Source organism: Erythrolamprus reginae, chromosome Z, assembly GCF_031021105.1.
Source record: "Erythrolamprus reginae isolate rEryReg1 chromosome Z, rEryReg1.hap1, whole genome shotgun sequence".
Taxonomy (NCBI): domain Eukaryota; kingdom Metazoa; phylum Chordata; class Lepidosauria; order Squamata; family Dipsadidae; genus Erythrolamprus; species Erythrolamprus reginae.
The window spans coordinates 92,672,518-92,686,395 of record NC_091963.1 but is presented as its reverse complement, the minus strand read 5'-3'; the positions used below and the strand labels follow the sequence as shown (position 1 = coordinate 92,686,395).

At 46.5% G+C, this 13,878-nt stretch overlaps 1 protein-coding gene across 1 annotated transcript in view; it reads right to left on the bottom strand.

The window, feature by feature from the left end:
• Positions 1-2,753: 2,753 nt before the first annotated feature.
• The window catches only part of LRRC37B (leucine rich repeat containing 37B), a 45,763-nt gene continuing 34,638 nt past the window's right edge, over positions 2,754-13,878 (bottom strand). The window contains exons 8-9 of the mRNA XM_070728268.1: positions 10,490-11,046; positions 2,754-3,341 (exon numbers count right to left, since the gene is read on the bottom strand). Of these exons, the coding sequence (XP_070584369.1) occupies positions 2,754-3,341; positions 10,490-11,046 (1,145 nt within the window). The remainder of the gene's footprint in view (positions 3,342-10,489; positions 11,047-13,878) is intronic.

The window sequence follows — 13,878 nt, the reverse complement described above, 5'->3', positions numbered from 1 at the left end:
GAAGCTTTTCCAAGCTCTTAATTCCTTATTATTTAGAGTTCCTTCAAACACGTCATCCCTCATAAGTTCTCTGATGTGAGGACCAACAAATAGCCCCTTCTTCAGTTTTGTGGTGAAATGCTGGAGAATTCTGTGAAATGTACGGGAATTTGTCTTCGCCATGGCTTTCACAAAGTTTTTAATCAACCCCAACTTTGTCTGTAGTGGAGAAAGAAAGATTTTTGTTGGAGCAACTAAAGGATTATGCTGTACATTGTGTCTACCTGGAGCATAGATGTTTCTCTGTCTTCAATCACCTTAAACATAATGCTCTACTGTATTACTGTCCCATGTACACAAGAAGCAACAATATTTTGTGAAACCTCCTTGCATTCCTATTAGCAGACCAATCACTTTCAAATCTCCACTGATATTCCATTAATGATGCTTATATTGTATAGCATCCAAAACAACTGACAGATTTTCATAACTTTCCTTTAGATGACATGAGTGAGCAATAAGGAGTGATGGTTTCATATTTCCATTGTGAAGCAACTTTGCTTTCAAACTTTTCTGGGATGAGTCAATAAACAATCGCCAATCTGCAACAAAATATTTGTTTGTTTGTTTGTTTTTTTGTTTGTTTGAGTTGAAAGGGACCTTGCAGGGCATCAAGTTCAACCCCCCGCTTAAGCAGGAAATCCTACTTGGATAATACTCTTGGTTCAGTTCTTCGTAGAGGCCATTCACATTGTTACAGTACACCATTGGTCCATCAACTGTGAAATTGTGTTACAATTTTATTTCTGTTTTGGTAATAACACACTTTGACATCATCATGAAGAAGATTTTTCTGTTTCAACCTAGATATAAGAAGTTTTACATTGAAAATGCAGAAATAATGTAATAACAAAAATGCCTCTATATCAGAAACTTTATGTGATAAAGCAAAACTAAGCATATTTTTGGAATCAGCACATCAAACTTTATAAAACAGACATATTACCTTTGCTGATTATTTTTTTGTGTTGACCAGTGTTGTAGTAATTGTTATTGTAGTAGTTGTTGTTATTATTATTGTTATTTATTTTATTTATTTATTTATTAGATTTGTATGCCACCCCTCTCCAAGGACTTGGAACGGCTCCCAACAAACAAATCCAATATTAAAAAGCAAAACAATTAAGAAACTCTTATTAGAACAATCACACAACTCAACATACCATACATAAAGCGGGACAGCCAGGGGAAATCAATTTCCCCATGCCTGGCGACATAGGTGGTTTTCAGTAGTTGACAAAAGGCAAGGAGGGTGGGGCGGTCCTAATCTCTGGGGGGAGTTGGTTCCAGAGGGCCGGGGCCGCCACAGAGAAGGCTCTTCCCCTGGGTCCCGTCAACTGACATTGTTTTGTCGACGGAACCCGGAGAAGGCCGATTCTGTGGGACATAATTGGTCACTGGGATTCCTGCAGCAGAAGGTGGTCTCAAAGGTATTCTGGTCCAATGCCATGTAGGGCTTTATAGGTCATAACTAGTGTTGGGTGAACCCAACGAAGTTCGGGTTTGGCTGAACTTGGCGGCGGAGTTCAGGTAAGTTCGCCGAACCAGAACCAGAACCCGATTTGCCTGGTACAAAGTATTTCAGCTTTTCCCAAGGTGATACCCCTTGGAAGGAACATGCATTTAGGCTGTCAGAAACCATATTTGCCAAAAATAATTGTTTTCATGGCCAGCTGCGCAGTTATCCATTGACAGGATTCAAACACAGAACACACACAAATATTTCCATAAAAATAAACCTGGATATCTCAGCTTTTCCCAAGGTGACACCCCTTGGAAGGAACATGCATTTAGGCTCTAAGAAACTATATGTGCCAAAAATAATTTTATTGATGGGCACCTCCAGTTATACCATTGACAGGATTTGAACACAAACTATACACAAATAATTCCATAAAAATATACCTGAATAAATAGATACAGACATGAATTTTACAGCTGTCGGGGGGGGAGGTGGTGGTAGCAAACACTCAGGTGGTGGCACAGCCAAGTTTAATTTTAAGGAATGTAAGTATGTCCACATTGTCTGTGGATCCTTTTGTCAGTTATGACCCCTCCTGCGGTGCTGAACACACGCTCAGACAGGACACTTGCCGCAGGGCAGGCCAGCACTTCCAGGGCATAGAGGGCAAGCTCTGGCCATGTGTCCAATTTACCTACCCAAAAATTGAAGGGAGTGGAGGCATCACTAAGTACCATGAGATGCGTGGGCAGGTAGTCGTCTACCATGCGTGTCACATTCCGCCTTCTGGTATTATGGGCCATCACATCTGATGGTGGGGGATGTGTGGGATGATGGAATAGGTTTTCCCACATTGTGGCCATGTTCACCCTCCTCTGTGAGGTGCTGCCAGTGCCCCTGCTGCGTTGGCGACTGCATCCTCCTCCTACTCCGCGTGTCACCACTGAGCCCTCCAATTCCTGTGGGAACTCTGCCACTAGTGTGTCCACGAGCGCACGCTTGTACTCTCTTATTTTGCGGACCCACTCGAGTGCTGTGATCAAGGAGGTGATGTTGTCCTTATAACGGGGATCCATCAGGGTGGCCACCCAGTAACTGGCAGAGGTGATGATGCGGGCTACCCTGGGGTCATTGCGCAGGCACTGGAGCATGTAGTGGCTCATGTGAGCCAGGCTGCCCTGAGTCAAGGAGAGGTTGTCAGTAACAGGTCTCTCCTCCTCCCCTTCCTCCTGCTCCTCCCTCCAGCCACGCTTCATTGATGCCCATGAACTGCACTGGGGGCCGCCCTGCTGCAAGTCCTCCTCCTCCTCCCCCAAAACTCTACGCTGGCTGTACAGCGGAGCACCTGGCTGCTGTTGGCCCAGCCACCCACCCTGCAAGCCATGGATGCGCCCCCTGCTGCCTTGGAAAATGGGCCTTCCTCCTCCTCCTCCTTCTCCTCCTCCTTCTCCTCCACCTCTGCTTCCTCCTGTGCCACATCCTCCATCATGGCCTGAAGGGTTTTTTCCAGTAGGCAAAGGATGGAAATGGTAGCACTGATGATGGCATTATCAGCACTGACCATATCAGTGGCATACTGGAAGCACTGCAGCATTGCACAAATGTCCCTCATGGAGGCCCAGTCATTGGTGGTAAAGTGCTGTTGGTCTGCACTTCTACTCACTCGGGCATTTTGAAGCTGGAACTCCACTATTGCCTGCTGCTGCTTACACACCCTTTCAAGCATATGCAGTGTGGAATTCCACCTGGTTGGCAAATTGCAGATGAGGCAGTGGGTGGGAGCAGCTGATAAGGACAGTTTCAATACTGTGGGAGGCCAGTGAGGAGAAGACTCCCTTGACTAAAAACACCTGGAAGATGACAAGAAAATTTGCAGATGAAGACACTTAGTGATACCAACATGCTAGTGGTACCCTACCTGTTTTCCCCTAAACTGCAATATTAAAGCTCTATTTGACTGGTCTGTGGGCAATGGGAAATAGGGACACATCAACCTTGTTGAACTTATTCTCCCATACAAAAGGATCCTGATAGAAGAACTTCTCTATAGTACTAAGAACATTTCACTTAGCACTTTATTCCTCTCCATGTGTTAGAGAGAGAACAATCCTGATAAGAGTGGACAATATTGTTTTTACTAGGACCTTGCTTCTATTTATTTCTAGTGCTATTTATTGTTGCCATTTTAATTAATTTTTTAAACTAATTTATAGGGGGCTAAATTTTTTAAGGATGGTTGATTGTTGTATGGATTGGATGGAGAGTATGAGTGAGTTGAGTGGAAGAACTAGCTCTTCTGGTGATGCATAGGTGGGGGAAGTGGGAGAGCCTATCTCTGGGGTGTCAGAGATCTGGAATATACTGGTCTTGCTGCGGAGGGGCAGATATGGTGGGAGCCATGGGATAGGCCACTCTCGGGGAACAAGAGCTTGCTGCTTGAAAGTGATCCCTTGTTCTTGTCCCATGAAATCAGCCTGGGGTATTGGTAACAGGCAAAATCTGAACCATGGGCTTAGGCTGTTGTTGCTCAATGCCAGATTGATTGTAATGTCAACCAACATTACAACCAAGGGGAGAGAGGTGGAATACAAATCAATCAAATCAAATCAAATAAATCAATCAATCAATCAATAAAGCTTCCCTCATCCTGGAGAAGGACGATCTGGCGTGTGTGACTGAGACTTGGCTGGGCCCAGAGGAGGGATTCCTCTCTCTGAAATGTGCCCAGCCAGGTTTCAGGTGTGGCATCAGCTGCGACCCCAGAGAAGGGGAGTGGCTATTCTAGCCAAGAAGACCAACAACCTAAGCAAGCTCACTGTTCCTGTGATAGAGGGTTGTGAGTCAGTCTTTGTGAACTTGGAGTTCACTAGGGGTTCAGGTGACCTTGTTGCTCATGTACCTGCCTCCCAGATGTGTGTCAACAGCTCTGCCTGCACTACTTGAGCAGGTAGCCAGACTGACATTTGCGTTTCCCAGACTTATTGGCTTGGGGGACTTAAATATACTGTCGCTAGATGAATCCTGTGGGTTAGCATGGGAGTTCATGGCAACCATGGACCTTACTCAAGTAATTCAGGATCCAACACATGAGGGGACGTACTTTTGACATGGTATTCCTCTCAGAGCAGTTGAGCAATTATCTGAATTTAAGAGCTTAGATATCTTGCCTTTGTCGTGGTCGGATCATGTTATGCTACGGCTTGATTTTAAGGCTTCATTCTTCCCCCACAGGGAGGCAGAACCAATTAGGTGGTTCTGCCCCAGGAGCCTGATGGACCCAGAGGGTTTTCAGAGTGTGCTTAGGGTTCTACCAGATTCGCCTGTACACAATTCGGTGGTGCTTCTTGTAGTGGCCTGGAATACAGTTGTGGTAGGGGCTCTAGACCGGATTGTGCCTTTGTGACCTCTCTGTGGCAGTAGACCCAGAGATCTCCTTGGTTTACCATGGAACTCCAGGAGATGAAATGCCAGAAGAGATGTCTAGAGAAGCATTGGAGGAAAAGTAAATTTGAATCTGACCAAACTCTTGTAAAATCTCATAAAGAGACTTATCAGGTGGTGCCCAAGGTGGCAAGATGCATGTATCATGCCACTTTGATTGCATCAGTGGAATCCCAACTGGCCGCCCTGTTTAGGGTGACACACTCCCTCCTTAACCAGGGTGGTGGCAAGGGGTTGACGAACCCTTGAAGGGTAGTGCTGAAGATTTTAATGAGTTTTTTGCAGCCTATGCAAGCTCACTGTTCCTGAGATAGCAAGTTGTGAGTCATTCTTTGTGAAGTTGGATCTAGGGGTTCAGATGGCCTTGTTGCTCATGTATCTGCCTCCCAGCTGTGTGTCAACAGCTCTGCCTGCACTACTTGAGGAGGTAGCCGTGCTGGCGGTAAAATTCCCCAGACTTATTATCTTGGGGGACTTCAAGCTGGGTCCAGGAGATTACCAATGCTTCCTTGAGGGAGGGGTCCTTTCTGGCTCCCTCCAAGGAGGCACTTATGTGCCCCATTCTCAAGAAGCCTTCCATGGACCCAGCTGTATTTAATAACTATCATCCTGTCTTCAATCTTCCCTTCATAGAAATGGTTGTTGGGAATGTGGTGTCACTCCAGCTCCAACAGTCCTTGGATGAAGCCGATTATCTAGGCCCTCAACAAACAGGATTCAGGCCCGGCTACAGCACGGAAATTACTTTGGTCACACTGATGGATGATCTTTGGTGGGCCTGGGATAGGGGTTTATCCTCTATCCTGGTGCTTCTTGACCTCCCAATGGCTTGGATACCATCAACCATGGTATTCTTCTGCACCGACTGGAGGGGTTGGGAGTGGGAGGCACCATCTTACAGTGGTTCTCATCCTCCCTCTTCAGTTGGTTGCAGTTGGTGTTAATGGGGGATCAGAGGTCTACTCCTACGTCCCTCCCTCCCTTGTGGAGTTCCTTCAGCAGTCGGTCCTCTCCCCTCCAGCTGTTTAATATCTACATGAAACTGCTGGGGAAGTTCATCCAAGGACATGGGGTGGGTTGTCGTCAGTATGTTGATGATACTCAGCTATCCATCTCTACCCCATGTTCAATCAGTGAAGCAGTGGAAGTGATGTGTCGGTGTCTGGGGGCTGTTAGGGTCTGCATGAGTGCTAACAGGCTCAAACTCAATCCCAACAAGAAGGAGTGGCTGTGGGTTCTGCCTCCAAAGGACATTTCTATCTGTCGATCCATTACCCTGGGTGGGAACTTTTGACCTCCTCCGCAACTTGGGCATCCTCTTTAATCCGCAGCTGACATTGGACCATCATCTTTTGGCTGTGATGAGGGGGGCATTTGCCCAGGTTCATCTGGTCCACCAGTTGTGGCCCTATCTAGACAGGGAGTCTCTACTCACAGTCACTCATGCCCTTATTACCTCGAGGTTCTACTGCTGCAATGCTCTCTATATGGAGCTATCTTTGAAAAGCATTCAGAAACTACAAATTGTGCAGAATGCAGCCACGCAAGCTATCATGGGCCTCCCAAGATATGCCCATGTTTCTTCAGCACTCTGTGGACTGCATTGGCTACCAATTGGTTTCCAAACGTGATTGTTAGGACCTATAAAGCCCTACATGGCATTGAACCAGATTATTTATGGGACCGCCTTCTGCCACATGAATCTCAGCATCTGGTTAGGTTCTACAGAGTCACCCTTCTCCAGGTCCTGTCAACTAGACAATGTCACTTGGCGGGATCTAGGGGAAGAGCCTCCTCTGTGGGGACCCCGACCCTCTGGAATCAACTCCCCCCAAAGATTTGTACTGCCCCCACCCTCCTTGCCTTCTGCAAAAATCTAAGAACCTATTTAGGCCACCAGACTTGGGGTCACTAGATCCCAGCTTTTGGCCAACAAATGTACGGTATGTTTGTGGCTTGAATGAATAATTTTTAATGTTTTATTCTTATTAGAATGGTTCTAAATTAATTATTTATATTACTTGGATTTAGATGTGTTATTGTATATTGTTTTTTAATTGATGTGTTGTGAGCCACCCCAACTCCATGGAGAGGGGCGGCATAGAAGTCCAATAAATAAATAAGTAAGTAAGTAAGTAAGTAAGTAAGTAAGTAAGTAAGTAAGTAAGTAAGTAAATAAATAAATAAATAAATAAATGATGCTGTTTTCCCATGATGCCTGGCAGCTGTCGGGTCCTGGATAGGGAAATGACAGACATTGACTGAACTGTGGCAAGACCAAATGACTTTGGGTACCAGAGATCTGGGACTTTGTTATCTTCTGATGGATAGCACTCTCCCAGACAAATCTAGTCCACAATTTGGGGGTTCTTCTGGACTCGTGACTCTTACTCAAAGAGGAGTTGTCAATCATGGCTTGAAGAGGCTTTGAATTAACTGGATTGTGCACCAGTTAAGACCTTTCCTGGATCAGGAATTCCAGTGCTTAGTCTTCTCATGCCTAAACTATCCATGCTGTGGATATTCCAACTTTCCACCTGATGGGGTGTAGCTCTCTTCTCTGTAATCACACATGCCCTCTGGAACATATTGCCCTCCCCTCAGATTAAGATTGACCCCAACTCTCCTAACCTTCTGTAAGAGATATAGCTCTGCTAGTAGGCCTGGGGCTTCCATGGGGTGGGGAGAAGCATCACAGTAGAGGTACAGTGATCCCCCGCTCGTTGCGAGGGTTCCGTTCCAGGACCCCCCGCAACGAGCGGGTTTTCGCGAAGTAGCGCTGCGGAAGTAAAAACACCATCTGCGCATGTGCAGATGGTGTTTTTAACTTCCGCAGCGCTAGCGAGGAGCCGAAGATTGGGGGGCGGCGCGGCCGCCGACATGGGGGGCTCGCTAGCACCCCCCCGAACCCCCAACCCGGGTTTGGCGGGTGCTAGCAAGCCCCCCATGTCGGCGGGGATGTTTTAAAACACCCGCGCGGCTTTCCAGTGAGTCCCGAAGACAAACGCGGAAGTTTGCCGTTTGTCTTCGGGTCTAATTGGAAAGCTCCGATCGTTTTAAAACAGTTGCGCCGTTCTCCGCTGACTCCTGGCGAACTTCCCCGCTTTAGGAGTCAGCGGAGAACGGCGCGCCTGCTTGGCTTCCCTCGCCAGCGCAGCCAACGTGCGCTACGATCTTCCGGGCGAGCCAGGCTCAGTGACGGAAGGCAGCCGCTTGGCCCGGGATGCTGGGCCGAGAGGAGCCGGGCTTGATCCGCTGAGCCTGGCTGGCCCGGAAGATCGTAGCGCGCGTTGGCTGCAGCGGCGAGGGAAGCCAAGCCGGCAGCAATGTCGCCGCCGCTGCAGCCAACGCACGCTACGATCTTCCGGGCCAGCCAGGCTCAGCAGATCAAGCCCGGCTCCTCTCGGCCCAGCATCCCGGGCCAAGCGGCTGCCTTCCGTCACTGAGCCTGGCTCGCCCGGAAGATCGTAGCGCGCATTGGCTGCAGCGGCGGCGACATTGCTGCCGGCTTGGCTTCCCTCGCCGCTGCAGCCAACGCGCGCTACGATCTTCCGGGCGAGCCAGGCTCAGTCACGGAAGGCAGCTGCTTGGCCCGGGATGCTGGGCCGAAAGGAGCCGGGCTTGAAGATCGCAGCGCGCGTTGGCTGCGGTGGCGAGGGCTTGCGATGGAGGGTGGAGGAAGCGGCCATGGGAGGGCGAGCTGCCTCAGGGAGGAGGATCGGGCGGGACCAGGTGGGGGCTGGAATTTCTCCGCTGGGAAGAAGCGGCCAGGGCGAAGGGCGGGCGAGCGGCGAAGGGCGGGCCAGCGGGTGCTGGGGAGGGCTTCTCGCCCTCCCGCCAGCAAGAGGGGGAGCGAACGGCATGGGCGGGCGAAGGGCGGGCGAGCGGCAGCGAGGAGTTTGCGTGGGCCGTGGGGAAACTCCTCGCTGATGCCAGCAAGAGGGGGAAGACCCAGGGAAGCCGCCCAGCAGCTGATCTGCCGGGCGCCATCTACGCATGCGTGCCCATAGAAAAAAGGGCACGCATGCGTAGATGGTATTTTGACTTCCGGGTTCAAAATTCGCAAATTACCCTGTTCGCAATGGTTGGGGACGCAATAACCGGGGGATCACTGTAATTGATTGACTAAGAGCAGATCCCACTACCACCCAGTGTTCCCTCTAATTTTTTTTTTTGGGGGGGGGCGGAAAAGTATAGTGTCTGAACGGTAGTCCCTTTGGGACTGAGCGGCACAGAAATAATAACTAAATAACTAAATAAATAAACAAACAAACAAACAAATAAATAAAAAAACCACCCTGTTTTGCCTCAGATAATTTCAAAATAAAATACTGTACTGTGTGTCTATAACAATGAGCTCATAATAGGGCAACTCTATCAATATCAAAATGCCACTTAAATAGTTGAGCTAGTTTCAAACTAGATTTTGATTTTCTTTCTCTCTTCCTTACTCCCATTCTTTTTCTTTCTCTTTTCCTTCCTCTCTTTTTTCTATCTGTTTCTCTCTCTTCCTCTCTCTCTCCTTCCCTCTCACTCTTTCCCTCTCGGCTTCTGGGCAGGTTTGGAAAACTCTGAGTTGATGATGATTTTTAAGTGAGCGATTGCTCACTGCTCAGCTTAGAGGGAACTATGCTACCACCACCCCCTCCTCATCCTACCCTCCCCACTTTTTAATCAGGCTGCTGTGCTCAGCTGTGTGATTTGTGTTTTTATCTTCCAACTTAACAACAAAGCAGCATATGAAGCTTTCAACTACCACCCTCAGGTCATCAATGGCATATCAGCTGCTGTACTAGTAAGTTAGATACCAGATTCAATGACACTATGAGAATTATAAGTGAATATTTTAAAATCACCCCAACTTGCTGGCTTCTTGTTCTGAATCATATAGCACTACCAACTTTACAAAGACAAAATTCACTAATGAGAGAATACCAAATAATTATGAACAATTCACTCCTACCAGGGCATGCCAACTTTCCTCATTTTTTAGCCAGAAAACTCAAATCTAGGAAACCTGCACTAGCACTCATATTAAAATCTGCCAACAACTTTAAAATCAATTCCCAGTGGAAAGCCAAATGGGTCACTGAACTCCTACCCATAGGAAGTCATAAAAATAATCCCACAAAAAAGGTGCTGCGCTTTGAACTATTACACCAACATTGGATATTCCTGAATAGGATTGACATCTCACACATTGTTTGCTAGGAGTTTCTGTATAAATAGTATAGTATACTCCCTTTCTTTGGTGTGACTACAGGATTCCACATCACGCTGTAAATCATATTGTGACCAGCTGTAATCTGAGAGTATGTAGCAATCTAGTATCTGAATTTTTTAATATAAAAAGGCTGCACTTCAATTAGGTTGATTAGGTAACCTAGACATTGGTATTTGAACATAGGTCTTTTAAACATTTATATTTTATTGTATTTTACAAATCTAGGTGAAATGATAATACATATTGCTAGTCCAGGTATATGCCATGTGCTAATTAAATAAATGTTTTTATTTATTTTAATATTGTAAAATGCCAAGAGCTACCCTTAGATAATATGGGTTGCCAATAACTATTATAAATAAAAAATAACATAAATAAAAATAAAATAAGATAGAGATTATCTGGAAAATGACATTCCTATGAGATGGAATGAGAAATGCCAATAGTTTGTTCAACATATCTTCAAAGATATCATCATCATAATCACTGTCTGGTAAAAAATCTGAGGGGGGAGCAGAGGTAGTTTGCTCCTGATGCTCATAATGTATCTCATGAGACAATGCATTATCAGGCAAGACTTCATTAAAAGTTTCTGCATCATCAGAAGGAAGTATGGATTCGCTTCCTAACATTGAGTAGGTTAACAGGTTTTCTATCATGGCTTCGAACTCTTGAGCCTCCTCTTCACTTTCTGCTATTTTTGTTTTGTGAACCACCTTTAGCAAATTGGCTAATGTAACCAGGTTCTCCACCAGGCGAATAGCTCGCGTATTATTCCCAAATTCATCAGTAATTGATTTTCCTATGTTGGCAAATTGTTTCCTGGTTTTCAGTATTTTCATTATTTCATCTTCCATAGTTTCCCCAAGTTTCTCTTTCTCTGCTCAGAAAGAAGAAAAAAGGAAAAGAAAAACAGATAAGCAAATGCTGTGAGTGAAACAAGTAACTAAGTTTGTTGATATTAATCAGTTTATTCAATTTGAATTAGATGTAGCTTATCATTCAATCTGGTATCCATTTACTAATTGGACAAGTTCCAATTACTCTTAAGCAGACATGTGTCAGATTATACAATGGATGTTACATAATCAGTACATTTGAATGATTAGATGTTATCTTCCATGTGAAGAAAAGATGCTAAAAATTTGGGTTGTTTGGCTAAGACAAGAATTAGTGGGGACAATCTACTTTTGTTTGTTTGTTTGTTTATTTGTTTATTTAGTTATCTATCTATCTATCTATCTATCTATCTATCTATCTATCTATCTATCTATCTATCTATCTATCTATTTATTTGACAAGCATGTATAAGAAGATTTTAATAGGTTTTTCGCAGATAAAATCGCTCAGATCCGGATGTACTTTGACTCCAATTGGAATGCAGTGTTGGCTGACAATGAGTCAGTTAAGGGGGCCCATCTTAGTTCTGTTGTGTGGGAAGAGTTTGACCTGAGACGCGGGAACACTGAATGGTGGGGGTGTTCGGCGTCAGAAGACCAGCCAGGTGGGGAGCTGCACGAGGAGGAGAGAGAGGAGACAGAGGGCTATGGGAAAACAAAGATGCCAAGGAGGAGAATACTATTATGACCATCAAAGGAACATACTGTGGCTGCATGGAGGTTCTGAATGCCACTTTAGTTATTGCTGGGAACACGACAGACTGGAAATGTCAATTTATGAGATCTATAGTAATGAGATACTGCTGCAAAACTACTGGGAACCAACGGAGGGCCGACCAGTGTGGTCTGGAGGTACTGTAAGAGTGGATGGGACAAGAGAGAAGGAAGATCTGGAAACATCGACATCAAGGAGTTTGAGAGACAGGGAAATTAATTTAATAACCAGCATACTCGGGATAAGGACATTCTACCGCCACTTCTCTGAGGAGGGGAGATATAGAATGACTCTTGACTCTGAGCAATTTTTGACTCTACCACCTGAGACCTTGGCGCTTTTGTTATTTGCTGCTGACTGGGTCCATTTTAATCAACTGAATTACTGCACTATTACCTATATTTTATATATTCTATATTTATTTGTATTTATTATCTTTTTATTAGTATTTTAATCTTTAGTATTTTTAATTATAAATTGATTCATATTTTAACTAAATTATTGGGGGGGTGTTTTAGTGATGGATAATTGGGGTGGGTATAGTGTGTATGGACCAAATGATTGGTATGGATGGGATGGGTGGGATGGGTGGGGTCACAGTATGGGTGAGATGAATGGGAACTATGTAAATAATATATTTGGCCAACCTGGAGCTGGAGAGGCAGGAGGGGGAGGGACAGCTATATCTGGGGTGACAGAGGGTCAGGATATTCCAGAGAGGCAGATATGGCGGGAGCCACGGAGCTAGCTGTTCCAGGGGAAGGAGGGATCGTTGCTTAATAACGATCCCTTATTCCGGCTCCATGAGGTCAACCCAGAATTCTGGTGACGAGTGTAAGTCTGGCCCTGGGCTCAGATTGCTGCTACTCAATGCCAGGTCGGTGGTAAATAAAGCTCTCCTCATCTGGGATTTAATCCTGGATGAGGAGGCTGACCTGGCATGTGTAACCGAAACCTGGCTGGGCCCAGAGGGAGGAGTTCCTCTCTCTGAAATTTGCCCAGCTGGGTTTCAGATATGGCATCAATCTAGACCCTGGGTAAGGGGGGGAGGAGTGGCTATTATAGCTAGGGAGAGCCTTTGCCTGCGTAGACTCGTTGCTCCGGAGATTGCAGGTTGTGAGTCCCTCCTGGTGAAGTTGGACTTAGGGGTTCAGGTCGGCTTGTTTCTCACATACCTGCCTCCCAGCTGCGTGGCACAAGCCCTGCCTGTGCTACTTGAGGAGGTAGCCGGGCTGGCGGTGGGGTTCCCTAGACTTATTGTCTTGGGGGACCTCAACCTGCCGTCGCTCGGCGAATCCTCTGGACTGGCACAGGAGTTCATGGCCACCATGGCAGCCATGGACCTGACCCAAGTAGTACAGGGTCCGACTCATGAGGGGGGGCACGCACCCGACATGGTATTCCTCTCTGAGCAACTGAGTAATGGTCTGAGACTAAGGGGATTAGAAGTGTTGCCTTTGTCATGTTCAGACCATTTTCTACTGCGGCTTGACTTCCTGGCTCCGATCCTCCCCTGCAGGGAGGCGGAACCAATTAAGTTGTTCCGCCCCAGGCGCCTGATGGATCCAGAAGGTTTTCAGAAGGCGCTTGGGGTTCTTCCAGATACACTTGTCCACAGTTCGGCAGAATCTCTGGCTGAGGCCTGGAACAAGGCTGCAGCGGAGGCTCTTGACCGAATTGTGCCGCTGCGACCTCTCCGTGGCGCTAGACCCCGTAGAGCTCCATGGTTCAACGAGGAGCTCCGGGAGTTGAAACGCCAGAAGAGACATCTAGAGAAGTGATGGAGGAAGAGTAAGTCTGAATCTGATCGAACACTTGTAAGAGCTCATATTAAGACTTACAAAGTGGCGCTCAAGGCGGCAAGATGCGCGTATCATGCCGCCTTGATTGCATCAGCGGAATCCCGCCCGGCTGCTCTGTTTAGGGTAACCCGCTCCCTTCTTAATCAGGGGGAGTTGGGGAGTCCTTACAGAGTAGCGCCAAGGATTTTAACACATTTTTCGCTGATAAAATCGCTCAGATCCAAGCGGACCTCGACTCCAATTGTAAAACAGAGTCAACTGACAATGAGTCAGTCGAGGTGACTGGGGCTAAACGT